This window comes from Microtus pennsylvanicus, chromosome 5 (assembly GCF_037038515.1).
Source record: "Microtus pennsylvanicus isolate mMicPen1 chromosome 5, mMicPen1.hap1, whole genome shotgun sequence".
Classification (NCBI taxonomy): domain Eukaryota; kingdom Metazoa; phylum Chordata; class Mammalia; order Rodentia; family Cricetidae; genus Microtus; species Microtus pennsylvanicus.
In genome coordinates, this window is record NC_134583.1 from 7,858,578 (window position 1) to 7,880,416 (window position 21,839).

General features: G+C 42.5%; 2 protein-coding genes across 4 annotated transcripts in view; one reads left to right on the plus strand and one right to left on the minus strand.

Moving 5' to 3' along the window:
* Window positions 1-20,052, minus strand: part of Rars2 (arginyl-tRNA synthetase 2, mitochondrial) — a 53,113-nt gene extending 33,061 nt beyond the window's left edge. The window contains exons 1-6 of one of the 3 annotated variants that reach the window (XM_075971230.1): window positions 19,924-20,052; window positions 16,469-16,542; window positions 9,708-9,810; window positions 6,804-6,887; window positions 5,027-5,124; window positions 4,100-4,155 (exon numbers count right to left, since the gene is read on the minus strand). In XM_075971230.1, coding sequence (XP_075827345.1) covers window positions 4,100-4,155; window positions 5,027-5,124; window positions 6,804-6,887; window positions 9,708-9,810; window positions 16,469-16,542; window positions 19,924-19,959 — 451 coding nt within the window. In that variant the 5' untranslated portion in view covers window positions 19,960-20,052. Of the gene's footprint in view, window positions 1-4,099; window positions 4,156-5,026; window positions 5,125-6,803; window positions 6,888-9,707; window positions 9,811-16,468; window positions 16,543-19,738 lie in introns of those variants that run through there. The other 2 variants (XM_075971231.1, XM_075971232.1) reach the window with 2 other exon arrangements.
* Window positions 20,052-21,839, plus strand: part of Orc3 (origin recognition complex subunit 3) — a 48,564-nt gene continuing 46,776 nt past the window's right edge. The window contains exon 1 of the mRNA XM_075971233.1: window positions 20,052-20,093. The gene's annotated coding sequence lies outside the window, so the exon portion shown is untranslated. The remainder of the gene's footprint in view (window positions 20,094-21,839) is intronic.

Sequence of the window (21,839 nt, forward strand, 5' to 3'; positions counted from 1 at the left end):
TGTAGACATCTGCAGCTAAATAGACATGTGTGCACACACACACTGTAGGTCCCTGCACTTACGTACACATGTGTGCACACACACACTGTAGGTCCCTGCACTTACGTACACATGTGTACACACATACACACACACACCCAGCCTCTGTAGACATCTGCAGCTAAATAGACATGTGTGCACACACACACTGTAGGTCCCTGCACTTATGTACACATGTGTGCACACACACACTGTAGGTCCCTGCACTTACGTACACATGTGTGCACACACACACTGTAGGTCCCTGCACTTACGTACACATGTGTGCACACACACACTGTAGGTCCCTGCACTTACGTACACATGTGTGCACACACACACTGTAGGTCCCTGCACTTACGTACACATGTGTACACACATACACACACACACACACCCAGCCTCTGTAGACACCTGCAGCTAAATAGACATGTGTACACACACACTGTAGGTCCCTTCACTTATACACATGTGATGGAGGAAGGTCATTGGCTAATAAAGAAACTACCATGGCCCATTTTATAGGTTAGAACATAGGGGGTGGAGTAAACAGAACAGAATGCTGGGAGGAAGAGGAAGTGAGCTCAGATGCCATATTCCCCTCTCCCGGGCAGACACGATGAAGCTCCAACCCAGGATGGACGTAGGCTAGAATCTTCCTGGTAAGTGCACCTCGGTGCAGTGTTTATTTTATTTTATTTTAGTTTAGTTTTTTAGTTTTTCGAGGCAGGGTTTCTCTGTGGCTTTGGAGCCTGTCCTGGCACTAGCTCTTGTAGACCAGGCTGGCCTCAAACTCACAGAGATCCGCCTGTCTCTGCCTCCCGAGTGCTGGGATTAAAGGCGTGTGCCACCATGCAGTGTTTAAATGAATACAATTTGTGCGTTGTTATTTCAGGTAAAGCTAGCCGGTGGCTGGGAGCTGGGTGGCAGGAACGCAGCCCGCAGCTCCTTCAACACACATGTACATACATGGCACACACATTCAGTCTCTGCAGGCACCTGTACTTGCATACACATGTGTATACACACACACACTCAGTCTTTGTAGGCACCTATACTTACAGACACAAGTGTACACACACACACACACACTCAGCCTCGATGGGCACCTACACTTACAGACACAAGTGTACACACACACACACACACACACACACTCAGCCTCGATGGGCACCTACACTTACAGACACAAGTGTACACACACACAGCCTCTGTAGGTATCTGCACTTACATACATGTGTGCGCACACGCACACACACACACACACACACACACTCTGCAGGCACCTGCACTCATGTATCTACCCACTCTTTTCTAACTAGCTTAGATATCTCCTTCCAAGCACTACCGTGCGTCCTCCACAAGGTTGTTCCCCAAGAGCACACACTGCTCCACAGCCTGTACTTCCATGTTCTGCTGATGCAAGTCTGATGTTCAGTATCTGCTCTACCCAACCTTCTACCCGCCTCCATACACTGTAAAACCTAAAATACCTACTTCCCCATTTCCCAGAGTCCTTTGTAGTTAGGATTCCAGAAATCTAGGTTTAGACAGTTCGCATGAGACTTGGCAAAGGAGTTACTTCTGGCTGTTTTGTTTGGCCATGACAAGCAGTTATGAAACTTTGGGGCATTTGTTTTTTCTTCCCTCTCTTTAGTGGCACCTGCTAATACAGATTCTAGTACCGTGCCATAACTTCCAAAACAAGCTGAAAGACAGGACATGGTGTGACCTCTTTGCCTGTAATGGGTTGCAGAAGACACGGCATGAACAGTGGCAGCTTCCAGACTGCGGCAGTGGTCCCAGAGCATGGACGCAATGGCAGAAGAGGCAGACCCTCCCTTGGTAACTGAACTCTGGGAATGTTTTGGGAGTTGTTCTTGCTGCTCAATTAAAAACATCTATAGTTCTCCAATAACTTTGCAAACCATTCTATTTTTTTATAATAAATCATTTCCTGATTTAAATACAGTGGCTTGCTGGCAAACAGTTGTAATCCTAGCTCTTGGGAGTCTGAGGCAAGATTGCCAAAAGTTCAAGCTTAGTCTGGGCTATATAGTAGTTCTAGGTCAACTTAGGCTACAAATAAGACCCTGTAACAAATCAATAAGACTAAAAAAAGCCTAACTTGAATTACAGCATCTTTCTTCTTTGCAAGCATCTCTGTTTGCACACCTTCCAAATCTATACAGTCCCAGCAGGAAACTTACCTTCTTCAGCTGCTACTAATATTGTATATCTATTTCTCTTAGTACATGTCAGCTCACAAATATACCTGAATATATCTGTATGGTTAGGAATTGGACAATTTCAGATCCTAGCTACAAATACTTTATTCATATGATCTTGAGAAAGTTACTTCTGCTCAAATTTCTTCCTTGTAAATCTTAGTAGTGCTTACCAAGCTCACTGAGAAGCTGTCTCCACCCCCACTTCAGACCCAAGCATGTCACCCCTTTGATTGAGAGTGGGCTGTTCCTCTACCTCTGTAACATGGAGGGAAGAACCCTGTCCTTGCAAAGAGCTGTAATATAAGCCATTTCCACCGGAGGTCTATCCTATGACATAAAAGCACTTAAAGAAGGGGAAGTTGAAGGTTTAGCCACAGGAAACTCAGCTGACTGCCTCCATGTCCCGCACTGGTTCCGCTGAAGCTGTTGAGTGTCTGATACATTATCCTTGGCTGTCGCTGCTTGTTCCTATACTTGGAAGTCTCACCTGAGGAAGCTCACTCAACCGGGAACTCTACTAGCTGGCTGTCTTAAAAGGATTTCCCAGTTGGTTTCTGCCAAATGTTTTGAGCACCTGATTGGACCATTATTTTGGTTTTCTGCTTTTTTTCTTCATCTCCCCACCTACTTTGTCTCTTTCTCTCTCTGCCTTGCTGTTTACTCTTTTACTTGCTATATACTTAATAAATAAATATTCATTCAAAAACTAAAACTATGGCTATTGAAGGATATTTTCTAGACTCTGGACTGCACAGACCAACTGCAAAGTATTTTAAATAAATAATAAATAGAGTTAGCACATATAAACACTTAGTTCACTAAATTTCAATAAATATTCTTTCCTCCTGATAAAGTGATTACTTTATCATACCCTACTTACCCATTTACTCTTTTGACCCCATTCAATGTAGATTTTGTTATACGACAGATTTCCTAGATACTTTTGGTTACGTCCTGTTATTTTTTTCCCATAAAATACTGCTCAAGGACTTTCTAACAATGAAAGCTTTCTTATTTCAACAATAATCTGCCACTCATACAATTTTCCAATGTTGAAATCTATCACAGTAGCATCTAAATGGCTTATTCTTGAGCACACATCATAGATTTCTAACCTGGAATAAACTCCGATTCTAATATTGCACAATTCTCAGTTGAGTTTTGATTTGCAGTACTGCAAAGTATTTTAAATAAATAATAAATAGAGGGCAGGACTTGAGAGGACTCAGTGGTTAAAGAGTGTTTGCTATGCTGGCTGGCTGCTCTAGTCAGCACTAGAGTTCAGTTCTCCACACTCATGCCTGTAACTCCAACTCCAGGGCACCTGACCCCCTCTTCTGAACTCTGTAGGTAGTTCCCACACCCATATACACAAGCGTGCGCACACACACACTTCAAAAAAGCATATTATATATGAAAGCTTTAGAATTATAAAGTAGTTCCAGTATTTCTAAAGTAAATAATTTCTATTAAAACCTTTAGTTTCCAGTCTTGAAAATTACAGTTGTAGGAACAAAAAAATATGAAAGATTTCTGCCAACCCACAGAAATAATTTGTGACTATCTTTTATTTTTGCCTCTTTCAGTTTTCCGTATATCTAAAGTTACAACCATAACATACACACCAATGAAAACTGACTTCAGCCTTTACCTTTTGAAATAAATTTTGGTTTTTAACCTGTAAACCAATTTTTTCAATTTAGTGCAACATTTACTCAGCATCATGCTTATGTAATCTACATTGTGGGGAGCCTTTTCCTCCCTTTTCACTTAAACTCTGAACATTACATTGCATTATCATGTATGTCTCCTAGACACGTTTAGTGCTGTCTATTAAAGGGAACACTTACCTATGATGGTGGAGCGCAAATGGCCAACATGAAATTTTTTTGCAACATTAGGTGAACTGCAAAAATTGCAAGAATATTTTCTTATTCCAATAACAAAAATTTTGAACATGAACTAGATGATAAAGCTTCTTTGGGAAAATTAGGGAGCAGGGCTTTTGACAATTCAGAAGGTAGGTAAGGATAAATTAGAATTTGGAAAGAATCAAACCTATCATTAACCAATAATCATTGATCCTGTGATCTATAAAGTAGTGCGACACTCAGAAATGGCACACGTATGAAACTATTTTGAGACAAGGAACAGTGCTGGAGAGACGGCTCAGCAGGGAATGGTGTTTACTGACAAGACCGACAAACTGACAAAATGTCCCTTGAAATCATTAATCTGACATTTTCTGGAACTAATTCCCTACGAAGAAAAGAATCCTATAAGACGGAAAGGCAAATTCAATTCCTTTGGCAACCAAAATAACCACAATGGAATTACAATTGGATACCTTACTTTTGTAAACTATTTAACATAATCTCCTAAATCTTATGAGGACACATGATTTTTTTTTTAAAAGAGAGTGTTGTGATTTGAATAAGAAATGTCCCCCATAGGCTCAAAATGCTGAGTCCTTGGTCCCAAGCTGGTGTTGCTATTTGAAAATTTGCAGGAGGTGGTCATTGGCTACCCATCCAGTTCAAGGCCAATGTGGAGATTCTGCTTAAAACAAGGAAAGGAGAAACAGACTGGAGACGTAAGCATCTAATTTTATCCTTTTTATTCCTGGTTTAATGGCTGATTGACTGTGATCCTTATAAAGTAACACAATGTCATGGACTCTCAACTTTCCACTGTCGTGGAAAGAAAACTCAACCCCGAGGTATGAGCCTCTCTGCCCCATCAGCTGGCTCATCACCACATAACTGAAGAGTACTCACCTGAACTCCACCACAATCCTCTTCAGGGGCAGACCCGAGAAAAGCTCACTTTTTAATCCATACTTTGAGCCGTCTTCAGTTACTTGCTGCAGCACCGCCTGAAGAACAGAAGGGTGGGGTTTAGTGGTGAAAAGAATGTCCTTGACTACTGCGTTCCTGGAGATTAAATGTTGCTAACTTCTTCACTCTAACTTCAGAGCCCACGATTTTACAGCACCTGCTCTGGAACCAACAGCACTTGTTGCCAGTTTCTCTGAGGGCACTTACAATGTGAGCTAATAATGAAGGGGCTGCTCCGGGCCCATAAATCTCATCTATTCATTATTACAGTAACTACGAATGATACCTAGAGATCAGGACATTGAAGCTTCGTGAGATAAGGTTAGCTGCCAAAAGTCCCACGGAAATAGTAATAGCATAGCCAGAAGCAGTATCTGATCAGTTATTGAGTGCAAATGATGTTACAAAGACTGGATGAGGATTTTACATTTATTAACTCAGTTAATCTTCATATGGCTTCAGAGATAAGTACTATGCTCACAAACAAGTAAGGCAAGGCAAGGAGATTAATTTTCCTAAGGTCATAACAGCTCAGTTGATAAAAGCAGTTTCCTCGCCTGTACAAATCTTTGTGTTCCAACCCTAGCACTGCATAATCCTGGTGTGCTGGCTCAGGCCTATAAACCGGACACTCAGGAGGTAGAAGCAAGAAGATCAGACGTTCAAGGTCATCACTGGCTACACAGCCAGTTCAAGACCAGCCTGGGATACAGAAGACATGAAGTCAAATAGCAGAAATTCTCCCAATCAAGCGACTATGTTAATTAGAGACTGCACGTGTTTGATCAAGATGATCTTGACTTAAAGGTTTCATGTAATCATGTATCCAGGGTCACCTGTTCTCCGACGTACTAGCTTGAGAGAGTCAGTTCCTTTGCAAGGTTTCTCCAACACCTCTGGCCCATCCCGACTTCAGCATCTGAATTTTTTTATTCTTACTGTATTAAAAACCTTTTAACTTTACTACTTACTGTTTTATTAAAAGAAAAAGCTATCCCATGGTTTCTCCAGTTTAAGCCTTACGTTTCCAACAGATTATAGAATAGCAGGGAGTAGAAACCAACACACTTTCACTACAGAGCACATTTATCAACAAACAGTATTTATCTAGAATCTATGATGCACCGGGCATTATGGCAAAACATGGAAACAGGACAGTGGGAAAGACAGACGCTAAACCCCAAAGTGAATTAAGAGTTGACAAGCGGCACCAGACAAATAAATGGAACGTGAGGTGCACCTTCAACCTGAGCACCCAGGAGGCAGAGGCAGAGGCAGAGGCAGGAGGACCTCTGTGCATTCAAGGACAGTCTGGTCTACAGAGTGAGTTCCAGGACAGCTAGAATTGCTACTCAAAGAAACCCTGTCTTGAAAAACCAAACAAAGAAGAAAAAGATGGAATGTAAAATAGCAAGGTGCTTTCTGCAAGAAGAGATTAACAGTGCTACGACAGCCCATAATGAGAAGATCAGTAGGAGACTGTCAAGGGCTAGGGAAGCAACTGTAACTAAGTGAAAAGCCCTGGATTTAAACACTGGAAATACCACACCCCCCCAAAAAAAAAGAGGGAGGAAGAAAGATTAACTTCTACTGCACTGCAGACCGAGGAATCCTGTGCACAGGTTCTGAGGTGGTGTCTGAGAGCTGGGAGAGCAGTGTGGCTAAACAGCGTGAAAGGAAACTAATCCACAAAGACCAGACTATAATCCACTCTTACCTTTGTTAGTAATTCTCTGTTTATTTTGAAATTCAGCGTTCCTGGACCAGCACTGATGGCAGTTACCACCGAATCACATTTAAGCTGAAAAATAACAAACCATGTAAAGCAGATTATATTGTAGAACAGACCTAATGAGATCAGTAGCTCTGACACCATAAACATGGTTTACAAGACAGCAGGTGAATCAGTTCTCAGGCATTACAGCCAGACCAGGGTCTTAGCCAAGGTCTTCTGTTCCAAAATCCTATTTATACAAACACATTTTCTTTTTCCTCACTAGAATGCTATTCAGTCTCCCCCTTCCCTTTTCTCTTTCCTTTACCTCAAATTTCTCCATCTATCATACAGTGAACACTATCTTATCTTTCAAGACAGCCACAAACAGGACATCATGTCGGGACCTACTGCTAACGCACAAACAGGACATCGTGTCGGGACCTACTGCTAACGCACAAACAGGACGTCGTGTCGGACCTACTGCTAACGCACAAACAGGACGTCGTGTCGGACCTACTGCTAACGCACAAACAGGACATCATGTCGGGACCTACTGCTAACGCACAAACAGGACATCGTGTCGGGACCTACTGCTAACGCACAAACAGGACGTCGTGTCGGACCTACTGCTAACGCACAAACAGGACGTCGTGTCGGACCTACTGCTAACGCACAAACAGGACATCATGTCGGGACCTACTGCTAACGCACAAACAGGACATCGTGTCGGACCTACTGCTAACGCACAAACAGGACATCGTGTCGGGACCTACTGCTAACGCACAAACAGGACATCGTGTCGGACCTACTGCTAACGCACAAACAGGACATCGTGTCGGACCTACTGCTAACGCACAAACAGGACATCATGTCGGGACCTACTGCTAACGCACAAACAGGACGTCGTGTCGGACCTACTGCTAACGCACAAACAGGACATCGTGTCGGACCTACTGCTAACGCACAAACAGGACATCGTGTCGGACCTACTGCTAACGCACAAACAGGACATCGTGTCGGACCTACTGCTAACGCACAAACAGGACGTCGTGTCGGACCTACTGCTAACGCACAAACAGGACATCGTGTCGGACCTACTGCTAACGCACAAACAGGACATCGTGTCGGACCTACTGCTAACGCACAAACAGGACGTCGTGTCGGACCTACTGCTAACGCACAAACAGGACGTCGTGTCGGACCTACTGCTAACGCACAAACAGGACGTCGTGTCGGACCTACTGCCAATGCACTTGCACAAGCACAGAATGAAGCCTCTTACAGAGTCTACTTTTCCTGCATGTGTCCATTCAAACCCTCTGATAGACTTATGGCACTAAAGATGCCTGCTGTCACTGAAGAGTCTTTATTTCTGAAATTTAAAAGATAGTTAGATTAATTCTACTCCTGGTATCAAAACTTAATACCAGGTATTATCCGTATTAATAAAAGAACAGAAGTGACCTTGTTACCAAATAACTATTATTCTGTTACCAAAGCTCCTTTCGCCGTCATTTTTAGTTATATTTTTTTTCCAATAGTGACTTTCACTGTTTCAGTTTTTTTTTTTTTTTTAGAGTTCCTTGACATCATCTTTGAGCAATATATGTCCCTATTAAAAACTTAGGAACAAACGAAAGCTTTCCCAACATGCTTTGTGTAAAGATCTGAAGCTAACAGTTTAGATTTGGTCATTCACTACAACCTTTCCAATTCCTCTGTTTTACTAGACCCACGATAAAGGACTTAGAAATACAGAGTTTATGAAATCATCCAACTACAACTTCTCTGCGATCATCCCATTCACTCCACATACATTTTTTCTTCTCATATTTTGAATGCTCTTCTCAGAAGCTCATTTCAAAGAATTGCAACCTACTGCTCTAATATATCAAGTTTGTTTTTCTGCATTCAAACACTTATCCAGGGGGCTGGGGAGACTGTCAGATGTTAAGAGTGCTCAGTGGATGCTCTTGAGAGGACCTGGGTTCTAGCCCTCGTATCCACAACTTTTGTCACTCCAGTTGCAGGGGAATAAATAAATCTGCCTTTAAAAGTTTTTACAGTTTCAGGACTAGAGAGAAAGCTGAGTGGCTAAGAGCACTGGCTGATCTTTCAGAGGTCTTGAGTTCAATTCCCAGCATAGTGGCTCACAATCATCTATAATGACATCTGGCGCCCTCTTCTGGCTGGCAGGTTACATGCAGGGAGAACACTGTATACATAATAAATAAATCTTTTTTAAAAGTTTGAACAGTTTCAATCTATAAATTATAAATTAACACTTCAGCGCCGTGGCTAATAAAAAAATAAAACAAAGCAAAACACCAGCTAAACAATGTTAGCTCAGGAGTGTGCTAATCAGTTTTCACTGTCAACCTGATATCAACCTAGTCACCTGGGAGAAAGGAACCTCACTGAATGGGCTCAATCAGATTGTCCAGATTGCCCCAGGGTGTACATGAGAAATTTTCTTGACTGGTGACTGATGTTGGAGGGTCTAGCCCACTGGAGGTAGTACCATTCCTGGGTAAATGGGCCTCAATTGTATAAACCCGCAAGCTAATCAAGAGCCAGAGAGAGCAAAACAGCAAGCAGCATTCCTTCCTGGCATCTGCATCAGTTCCTGCATAAGGTTCTGTCTTGAGTTTCTTCAGTGATGGACTGTTAGCTAGGCAAATAAGCCCTTTCCTCCCCAAGTCATTTCTGGTCAATGTTTATCACAACAGAAAGAAACTACAACAAAAGAGATATTTTACAGCTGATGTGAAAGGTCACAGAAACCTCCCAGCTAAAATGAACTGAACGGTCCTGCAAGCTGCCTTGAACAGAGAAACGTGAGGCTGCAGCCTGTGAGCTGTGCTCTCCTCCAGTGCTCAGTCCAGTACAACAGAGGTGAAATACCTTCTCTGCCAGTCTCCTGGCTTGATCTTGAGCATCGAGTTGTGACTGCGGATTGTTGTCTTCTAGCAAGGAATCCACAGAAAGCTGGAAGTCTGCCACTTCTCTAAAGATGAACGTTGAAATGGGAAAGAGCTGTTAGAAAAACATCACTTGTCTAGAGAAGAGTCATTACTGGATTATGAAAACCTTCAAAACTGAAAGTCAAGAAATACAAAACTTTGTTTTTACTTATAACTTTTAAAATCTTGGTTATTTTATACAATTCTTGCATATTACCTGAAACAGACAGATATCTGGCAAGTTAAATGCAACTAGGAAGCAGCTTCAGAAAAGACTGAGTTGACATCCACTATAAAGCTGCTTCTCCTACTAAGTGCTTCTTTATAACTGTCCAAATAACAAGAGCAAAAATGTTTTTTTAAATGGTTGTAATTTAAGTTTTAAAGAGTTCAAGAATAAGAATATAGAAATACAGATTCCAGAAATAAAGAAGTGGGAGAATGAGATCAGGCTGTCAGCAGCTTTCTCATCAGCTTAAGGATTAACTATTAACAGTGGGTTACTTTACAAATGATAGCTGTCTGCAAGACTGAAGCCGCCCTCAGCTTTTAGATACCCCCCAGCCACTCATGACCAGCAACTGATCTGAGCTGAGTTAACTTTTAAATGATGGAATGTACATGACTTTTCGGTTATGCATTGTCCCTGCTATGGGAATTGGCTGAGGGAGTGCAGAGCTTCCGTAAACACCATCAGGGAGGGCCAGGGAGAAACAAAGACCTAAAACGCAAACACTAGTCTAACTACAAACTCTGTTAATGAAAACTGCAAAGAAGGGCAACTTGTATCTAGGTTTTACTTTAAGATTGCAAATATTCTTTTGTTACTGTCTAATGCTTGCTATGACCTTCCTTTGCCACAACCTTATAAGTCCATCTCTGGCTGTGGTCTCAGCTAGATGATAAGCTTTTTGTGTCGGGTGGAGATTGGTTGTTTTTTTTTTTAAATTTGCTTCTGGCTTAACAGACTCTGGTGGTCTGTCTCCCATCTTTGTGCGATCCCCCTCCCCATACCCAACAGTTTCAGCATGACAAAAATGTTATTTATACACTGAGTTGTTCACTAGAGACATGGACACAGCTATTGGTACTTTCCACTAAACTATTAAAAGCTTCAGTGGAACCAGCTAAAGGAATAGTCAGTTACATGACTACAGAAGCTATTTGCAAGTTAAGGAGGGTAACAGAATCAAAAAAATATATCCAGTCACAACAGTATTTGCAGTCTCATTGAGAAAAACAAAGCAAAATCAACTACCCCTACCGTATAAGCCGAGAGAGAGAGAGAGAGAGAGAGACAGAGACAGAGAGACAGAGAGGACTTGAATTTGGAAAAAAGGCTTGACAGTTTAGATGGTTACCACACTGAAAGTGGCTCATCTGGACAGGTGGTGGTGTTGCACGCCTTTAATCCCAGCACTCGTGAGGCAGGGGCAGGCAGATCTCTGTGAGTCTGAGAACAGTCTGGTCTACAAAAACTAGTTCCAGGACAGCTAGGGCTGTTACACAGAGAAACCCTGTCTCGAATTTTAAAAACCAAACCAAACCAAAACAACCCTCACCCAAAAAAACAAACAAAAAAAGTGGCTCATCATATTGTCTCTATAGAATTTTTTGTAGATGTGATAATTTAAGTTAGACATTATTAATATACAAATAACTGCACAACTACAGATCCTGACATCTTCTGATGGTCAACAGAGAAACGGAAGAGAGTTAAGTGAGTTATACCATGGTTTGTCCAGCCCACGTCACTCACTTAAAGGAATATATTCTGGAAGGATACAGGTGACTTCTTTCATGTCCCTCATCATGCAGCTTGAAATGCCTGAAAATTCCTGTATGGCTTCTGTGTAAACATCACATTACAGAGCCTAAACTCTAACGGACACCAACATGTTTCCTGGGAAGTGGGCACAAAATAACCAACCCTAACCAAGAAGTTATATGCAACTGATGCCTGCTGTTATGATTTCAGCCACCATAAGGCTGACACTTCCGGGTTCTAGGGCCATGCTTGTGAGGACAAGCGCTCAGGTCTGTCTCTCTCTCTGCACACTGACCTTCACCAGGCCTGTACCCCCCACCATAAACTCCTAAGCGGGTTTGTTGTGTGTTCCTTCTCACTCACGCCAAGTAATCACACCTGTTGGGTAATTTCACTAATGGGATGTCCCTAAATACATCAACCACACTACAGAGGAGGCCAGTAGTTTGCCAACACAAAACGGACTCTGATTTTTTGTGAGCTTTTAATTTCCTTTTGGTACTCTTGGTCTTATTAGACTTTTTTGTTTGATTTTTGGTTTGCTTTTTGTATTTATTGTTTTTTAAAGACAGATGGGAAATAATATGAAATTGGGCTAGTAGGTGTGAGGACCTGAAACTTGGGCATAACAGGGAAATGGAAAGGACTTGGGAGGAGCTGGGTAGGAGAAAGAATATTATCAAAATATATTATATGCAGTCTGCTGGAGACCTGTTTCAGCACAGGTTAAGGTCCCAATGAGATGTGGGGGCCGATGGGGGGACAACACGACATGGGATGGTCAGGATGAGGTGGGGGACAACACAATCAGGGTGAATCAGGATGGCTGCCAGTGCATTTAATGGGATAAAAAAAAAAAAGACTGCGTACTCGGCTGCACGCAGATTTAAATGGGAGAGAAGGGACTTGTGAGGTGGGGTGTGGCTTGAGATCAGGGGTCGAGGAATCTAGCCCTGACCTTGATAATAGGCACCAGCCACAGCTAATTAAAGGGGCAGGAATAATATCCTTCCAGAGATGAGGAGAATGACTGCTTTAGCAAGCAGGAACTTGCTCAAGCCCTGTGAGGAGGGAGGCCTTATTCAAATACCTGTCCTTAGGAAAGGACTTCTGGGGACCAGATGCTGTACTACAATTTGAGAGCAATTTTCATTCCTCAAAGAGGATAAGCACTGAGTTGTTCCCTAACTGTGTTCCTTTCTGTCTCAGTCTTACTCACGTGCTCCCCTAAGGGAAGGCCTGATGTCTTCCTCTTTTCCCATTATATTGCACCATTCCATACTCACTAACTGAACTCTAGCCCTTAACAGCCTCAGGTGTTTCACCTTGGGATCAGGTGTGTCTAGTAAATCTCTAACTTTAGGAGGACACAATGGAATTATTGGTTCTGCAGCAGCTAGAATTATTTTTGTTTAGAGAGGCTACCATTGTACGCATTTTCATCCTTTACCAAAGCCCGCACAAAATTTCCAAAGGGAAAGGCATTAATAGTGCGAATCACTAAACACTAAAGTCAAAAGGTGTTGGAGAAGTGTGGTCTGCAATGCTGAAGTGCTGGAACTTTGTCTAGCAGCGACGGTTGCCATGCAGTCCATGCCAGCAATCCCAGTATGTCTACAAGATACTACCGAACCTAAGGCTCAGGGAACACTGCAGAAGATGGGGTGAAAAGACTGTAAGAACCAGAGGGTCAGGGAAGCCCTGTGCTGTGAGACTGTGTCTCCTACTGTCAGAAGCTACACCCACAAAGTCTCAGCATTGACTATCCAAACATGAGCTGAATAGGGAGGGCACTAATGGACACGACAAACTGGACTGAGAAAGCCCATGAGGCCTCAACCCCACACAAAGAACTGTAGGCAACCGAGGAAAGCTTGGAGCAGGACAGGTGGCCTTCCCTGGGGAAGAGTGTCCAATGCATACCAATAAGCCCCAAAACAGACATACAGGCAGCATTAACCACTTAACAGGTTATATTTAAAAATATTTATGAATACACAGACTGAACAGGTAATAATTATTTAGGAATAATATGTATACACCTACACTTATTTACATGCAATAACAGTAAAAGAAAGGGGGGCGTGATATTGAAGGAGAGCGGGGAGGGAAATATGGGAAGATTTGGAAGGAGGAAGGGAAAAGGAGAAATACTGTAACCAAATTATATTCTAAAAAATACAACAAAGTAAAAGAATGTATTATATGAAAACCTAATGAAATTTCCTGAGTCTTTTTGTTAGTTTTTGTTTTCTTGGCTATCCTACAACTAGTGAGCTACACTGCCTTGCAATTTCCAGGATTACAGAATCAAAGAAATATATCCAGTCACAACAGTATTTGCAGTCTCATTGAGAAAACAAAACAAAATCAACTACCCCTGCCATACAAACAGGGGGGGGGGACTTGAATTTGGAAAAAAGGCTTGACAGTTTAGATGGTTACCAAACTGAAAGTGGCTCATCTGCCAGGTGGCGGTAGTGCACGCCTTTAATCCCAGCACTTGGGAGGCAGAGGTAGGCAGATCTCTGTGAGTTTGAAGACAGCCTGGTCTACAAAAACTTAGCATGGAATCTACTTATCAATCCAAACTGATATCTAACCTATAAAACCACACAAGTTCACCTACCAGTTAATGTCTGTGTAATTCCAGACACATTGCTCAATCTCTTGGAACCTCAGTAAAATGATGATAACAAGTATCTACTTTACAGGACTATTGAGAAACGACATCTCAGTTATAAATTATGCTAGTCACAGATCTGATGCTAAATAACACATCAAATACTGGCAACGCTAACATTGTGGGGAAGTTTTTCCTTGTCCTGTATATACTAAAATAGCTGGGAAATTATGCTCATTTCTTTTCTAAGATTATTTTTTATGAAAATGAAAATTTTCTGAAAATGAAATTTAATTGTAGAAATTCACTTAAGGTTTAAATGTACTTATTGTATTCTTCCTTAGCAAAGGATGTTAATAACTTAGTCAAATATTTGAACCAATATATGGGCAACCAAAGAAATTAGTTTAGCAAAATAGGAATAAAACACAAAGCATGATACAAACAACAAAGACTTTTAAAAGTCAAAAAATAAAGTAAAACTAGAAGTAATAGGAGCTCTAATATTATTGTGATGACAGGGATTTGAATATATCAAAGACCAAATTGCAGCTCTTTGATACAGAGCTAGGATTCTTCATAGAAGATTTACTATGACACAGGCTTACAGCATGGTTCTCACACACCTAGGAAGACTCAAAGAGATAACCATACATTGCTAAATATGGATTCTAAATTTATAAATAGTAAGACATCTGCAATTTTATTTTTAACATGGAAACTTATATTAGTCTAACAGAGTCACAAATATTTCTAATATTTGTGGCAGAGGATGAAAAGCTAAATCACTCTTCTAGTCTATTACAATGCTTAAAACTAACTTACTGCTAAGACCACTGAAAACAACGACAATGGGGATGATTAGCAAACAGGCGTCTTTCTTCTTCTCCCTCCTCCTTCTTCCTTCCTTCTTTTTCTTTCTTTCTCTCTCTCTCTCTCTCTCTCTCTCTCTCTCTCTCTGTCTCTCTCTCTCTCTGTCTCTCTCTCTCTGTCTCTCTCTCTCTCTCTCTCTCTCTGTCTCTCTCTCTCTCTGTCTCTCTCTCTCTGTCTCTCTCTCTCTCTCTCTGTCTCTCTCTCTCTCTCTCTCTCTCTCTCTCTCTCTCTCTCTCTCTCTTCTTTCTTTTTTGGTTGTTCAAGACAGGGTTTTTCTGTGTAACAGCCCTGGCTGTCCTGGAATTCACTAGGTAGGTCAGGCCTTGAACTCACAGAGATTCAACTGCCTCTGGCTTGTTTGCTGGGAATAAAGGCATGCATCGCTCCATCCAGCCCTACTTTCATTTTCTCCAAAGCTAAAAACAGTAACTGTATAGGCACTCTTTAGTCTTTGCCCTCTCTTCCTCCTCATGAAGAGAACATTCGCCCCCTCACGTGAAAGTTCTAATAAAATTCAGGCAACAAAGGGTAAACTGACACTGAGAATTTCCTATTCCATCTTTAAACCCTTAGAGCTAGGAATGTACTGTGTGGCAGGCATCTTGAACTAACTGAGAGAGCACAGCCCTCCTTTGGTGATTGACTGCAAGACGTCTAGAGATCCACGATCTGCGGAAGCTCAAGGCCTCTTGCACACAGTATGTGCGATTTCCACGTATCCTCCACATACCCTCTGTATACTGTAAATTATCTTTATATTCCTCTACTCCTTGTTACAAGGTAAATGCTATAGAAGTAGTTGTTATTAGTGTATTGTCTGAGATAATATGAAATAAACTTGTTCGTGTTAGTGCAGATGCAATTTCTTTGCTTTGAACATGTTTGTCCCTGCAGCCCAAGGCTATACACTCATGGATAGACTACATTCTATCCAAGCACTGAAGATTTTAGCAAAACGCTAAGTTAACAGTAGGATGACCACACTAATAATGAAACAAAACATTTCCCTGTACCTAAGAAAACAGCATAGATTTTTACATAGCCCTAAACAACAGTTCTCTATTGCTTGGGAGTCTTCAAATAAAACCTCAAACAAAAACCGAACTGGGAGATAAACATGGTACAATAGTATTCAAGCATCAGATGATTATACAAGTTTCAATAATGCTTCAAAAGCTCTGAGATTATAACCATATTGTCATTCTCTTATTGTTAAACAAATTGGAATCTCCTTCCTAAAGACTGACAAAATTGTTAGCAAAACCAAACATGAAAATAATTAACAAAGAAATATCACATTCACCATAGATACCTAAATAGAACTATAATTTTATAATATCAATTATAACAAGTTGAATATAATGAATCATAACTTTAAGGTTTATTCTGCAAATTGAAGGGATAAGTAAAATTTCAGATCATCGCAAGTATACTTAACTCTTTTTTTGAAACTGGAACTGCAGATATTGACTTGATCAAGCTTTCTGGTGGAAGGGCCAAGACTCTGGAAAGCTAAAAGTAAAAAAGAACAGGATAAAATTGTTGCTGTATCTATTCCAGAGTGAATGGACTACTACCAGCAATAAAAGAAATGTCATTAACACACTGAACATAAATGAACCTCAAATACATGATGTGAAACCTATATTAAAGAAGGTTTGGAAACATAAAACTATCAGACTGAGGTTAAGATTTCTGAGTGTCAGGGGTTGAGTAAAACATAAGGGTTTGACTATTAAGTAGCAAGCAGGACTACTTGTCTTTCAATGAATTTTATGTTTGCCAGTTTAAAAAAAATTGAAATATACAAAAAAGATACAAATCACTGAAAATCCAAAACTATTTTCCATTAAAACAACATTTATTGAGTAGCTAATGTGTACCAGACAGTATTCTAGGCATTGATACTATAACAATGAACAGAAAAAAATATGGCACTTAGTAGATAAACAAGTAAATATTAGGAAAAATCTGATCCCATGCCTGAGCCCCATAAAAGATTCACCCATCAGAACGTCAGGAGGAAAGAAACAAAACAAAAGTCAAAGCAAAGGCCATAGGCTCACACAGCGGTGAAGCACCAGCTACTTGCCCTGTTAGTATGCATGAAGCCCAGGATTGCTCCTTAGAGCACAAATAATAAGTAGAAACAGGTGCATCTTTGTTCGTAAGGAACTTCTTTCGTGGTTATGCTGTTTGGTGGTATAGGCATTTCCATGTTCATAATAATCCTGGGACAGGCACATAGGACTTGGCTATTCCTAGGGCGTGTGGCGTACAAGAGAGGAAGAACTTTGTGAAGCAGAGACCATGACAGAAAACCACAACGGGTCAAAATGCAGTGGTGGAGACAAGCCTCCTAACTTCTGCTTGAGAGATGACTTCTGGGAACTGGATGTTGCACCTGTTAGTATGCATGAAGAGCGAGGAAGGAGAAGAGTTTACAGAAGATTGCACCAATGAGGATGGAGCGAGGCTCAATTGGCAAAGCGCTTGTCCTGAACGCACAGGGAGCTGAGCTTGGAACCCTAACTTAACTCTTGTAAGAGTTGAGCCTGGTAACAGACCTGTAACTTCCAGGGCTGGCGCTGTGGAGAGATGAGGTATTAGGGATGAGGAAGAAAAGGGACTAAAGCTGGGTATGAAATAACCAAGTAGATCAAATAAGGAGGATGGGGGAGGGGAAATATGATAAAAATACATGGCATTTTTTTTTGGCATAAAAAAGGAGGAGGATAGGGCTATGTGCTAGTATCAGCAAGCCAGTTGGCTTTCTTGAGGAACATATGTAAGACATTGTTGCCCATGCATAGGAACTAAATTGTACCTATTTTTGGAAGGAGACCACTCCGGACTGCCCCACAGACAAGGAGTTCTGGTACAGGTAACCAAGAAAAACTGCAGCTACACCTTGGTAATATGAAGAATTCCTGAAAAGAAGCTGTGTCTGCAGTAGCTAAGTGATGAAATCTCCAGTGGCTGTGGAGAGTTTGGAATGTTACACATCTGAAGCCTAATCACAATTCCTTTTGGCCACGCCCACCTTTGGACCTAATATCTGGAGACAACTACCTAGACCTAACTTCCTGGCAAACATAAAAACCTTCTATGGTGCATTAACTTAACAAAACCCTAGCTCCCACCCAGCGAAGGGCTAAGAGGCTGTCCGACGTTATCCAAGGTCTACAGAAGCGCTAACCCCATCTTGTAACTTTCCTCACCAATGGTTCCACCAATATATTTCTTAAATGCTTTGACTTATAACTTTTTTTTGCTATTATGAATACTCCATTAAACTGCTTCCATACTGGAACTATGGAAATTGGTGTACCATAAATCCATGTTCCTAGGCCACGGTTACTAAAATTTGGCTCCAGAATTAACCAACTCTTATCCCTTTACAGTTGAGAGCTGAAGATTAGCTACGACAGTAGTTAGGGGATCGGGGTTAATTTCCTGCCATGGTAAAACTAAAAACTGGTCACATAAAGATGAGAACAAAGAAAGCAGAGGCGAACTCAGGGCTTACAGTTCCTGCCAAGCACTAAGAAGAGCAACGCCTGCAAGGTGCACGAGGCGCACTCATTAGCAGTGCCTTCCTGTGATAAAGGACAGCAAGAGTTATGGACAACAGCTGGAAAGGCAAGTCAAAGACAGAGAAAGGGGCCTTCAAAGTATGACCACTTCCCTAATTGAGCGAGTAGTGCATAACAGCCTGTGGTCATCTCCCTGGTGGGCCAGAGGGCCATGCACAGCCACTGGAGAAACCCTGATAAAACCTACCCCCCCCCCCCAACTCCCATAAATAGACCCAGACTCCCCAACCCTAGATTTCTCTTCCCTCCCCTTTCCGAGGCAGAAGCCGGCCTCAGTAAAAATCTTTGTTTCATTCTCTCTATCTCCTGTTTTTCTTGTATTTTGGTCTGTTGTCTTCCCCAGACAGTGAATTCTTTGTTTGCCTGTCCCAGACAATGAATTCAGCTCACACCAGAATCACCATTTCACCTGAAGCTCCCTGGCTAGCCAGCCTAGCCTAGCTGAATGGGTAAACCCCAGATTCAGTTAGAAACCCTGTCTCAGAAAACGAGGTGGACGGTGACTAAGACAAACACACCCGTCCTCTGCCCTCTCCACATGACGGAACACACAAACAAATACAGACACACGGATTGTACATTAAAGTCATTGATATAAACAGGACTTAATGCTTAATGTCTAAGAAGCATATGCAACATCTCCAGAATTGCCCAAAACAACTCAGTCACACTGAGCCTAAGTTTGTGCAGACCTCAGGCAGGACTGACCGCTGTGAACAAATGAGGGGTACAAGTCCCTTAGCCACGCAAGTTTTTCTACACAGGCTCTGGGAATTCGAACTTTAGCACTTTTACCCAAGGAGCCATCACCGCAGCCCCTTAGCATGAATTTTTTGTCTGTTTTGTTTTTCGAGGCAGGGTTAGTCTGTGTAACAGCCCTAGCTGTCCTGGAACTAGCTCTTGCAGCCCAGGCTGGCCTCGAACTCACAGAGACCCTCCTGCCTCTGCCTCCAGAGTGCTGGGATTAAAGGAGTGCACTTATACGCCTGGCCCTTATTTTATCTACTTTATTCAACGCTCTAAAATATTTTATTTAGAAACTAAATATAATACAGGGTTACTGGATGAAAGCAAATAATGACTACAAACGAAGGAGGACTAGTAATTTCTACCGGGTCTAATCACGACCCACAGACACTCCTCCCGGATTAAAGCACGACGACCGGGACTGCCAAGACAGGGAAGCGCCCAGTGCTTTCGCGGGTCGTCCGCCTCCGCTGCTCGGGGAGAAGGCAGAGCCGGCCTAGGCTGCACCCCGCGGCCCCGGCGCCCGCGGGCTCGCCACTCGCGACTGTACCTGACAGGCGATCGACCTACGAAAGGCGCACGCCATGCCGACCCGAAGCCCGCCTCCGCACGCCCCGCCTCCGCGCCGGAAGTCGCTAGTGCTTCCGCAGGGGCGCGCGGAAGTGTTCAGTGCGCAGGCACACGGAGCCGTGGATTATGGCCACTTCCTCGGTGTCCAAGGTACGTGGGGGTGGCGCTTGCCGGTGCCTCCGCGGTGCCTCTTTGGCAAGCACGGCGAGGCGGAGGTTTGACGGGCGTTGGCTCCTGCTCCGGGAAGAGCAGAACTCAGGTCCGCGTTCGAGGCCACCTTTGCTTCGGCCAACAAGGCTGTGGCACCTAGGCTAGCCGACCGGCTGCCCCAAGAATATGTCGCGTTCCCCCCTCGCTTCCTGCTTTTTTTCCCTAAGAAGTACTTCCTGTGCGTTTAATTACCGAAATAAAGACGTAAACAGAACACCTTTCTGTAATCAGAAATATTAATAAGCAGCAGATCTTCGTGTTAATAAGGGGAAAGGTTCTGAGAGAAGAGCGATGAACCAGGATTGCCAGGAGACCAGCAAAGCTTTAGAGAAAGTGACAGTTTGGCTAAGCTCTGAAAAATAAGAATCTTGGCTGGAATGTAAAGCCCTCGGGTGGGAGAGCAGAATGACACGTCCTTTGCCTTAGAATATAGAAATAAAATAGCACATAGAAAAATCAGGATAACCCGAGAGTGGAGAAAGGGACATTAGAAAAAAAAAATAACAAAAATGTAAATCAGGGCCGGGCGGTGGTGGCGCACGCCTTTAATCCTAGCACTCGGGAGGCAGAGGCAGGCGGATCTCTGTGAGTTCGAGACCAGCCTGGTCTACAAGAGCTAGTCCAGGACAGGCTCCAAAACCACAGAGAAACCCTGTCTCGAAAAAAAAAAAATGTAAATCAGGGGCCTGAGAGTGGTGGCTCACGTCTTTATTCCTAGCGGATCTTTTTGGTTCTAGGGCTACAGGACAGGCTCCAGAGCTATACAGAGAAACCCCGTCTCGAACACACCCCCTTCCCAAAATGTAATTCAAAAAAGTGTTCGTGTTGGGGTGTCATGGACTGCCTAGATGGCAGGGAGTGCAAATCAAAATATAATTTATAAGAGGAGGCCCCCTAGCAGCCTGTTTGCTTATTGCGTTTGAGTTAAGATAACTTAAAACTAAGTTTGCCATTAGCCTCTACCATGTTTCGATAGCACATGTATGTTAAAGCAAGTTCTACTAGACTGTGCTACTATGCCCTGTAAAGAAAGTCTTCTGTTTTAAGTACAGAGGGATACTCCTGAGTGAAACTGTCTGATAAAGCTGACAAAGTTCTGAAAGGGTTTGTGTTCGGAGTTCAGGGGTGATACTGCGCGGGATTGGCCTTCTTAAGAGGGATTTCTTAGATGTGGTATTAACACCACAGACAGGTAGGCAGACCACATGGCAGACAGTGCAAGGAGAGTTCTGGCCCACATGGCAGAGGAAGTCCCTTCAAAGTTTTCCCAGGATGAGAGTTCTGGAGGAGATTGAAATGTTTTCTGTGTTGACCCTCAGTTCATGAATTTTAGGGGATAAATAAACACCTTCCCTCCTTGGGCACTTCTAAGGGTGTGGAACAGGGAAGAAAAGAATATAGAAACAAATTACCTTTTTGTTTTGTTTTGTTTTTTGTTTTGAGGCAGGGTTTCTCTGTGTAGTCCTGGCTGTCCTGGAAGTCACTCTGTAGTCCAGGCTGGCCTCAAACTCATAGAGATCCACCTGCCACCGCCTCCTGAGTGCTGGGATTAAAGGCCTGTGCCACCACCACCTGGCTAAGAAACAAGTTACTTTAGTTCAAGAAGCCAAATTACAGTTACAGAAATTGTGACAGTTCAACCAAAATGGAGACACTTTACAAGTGATCCTGTCTATATCCCCCAAG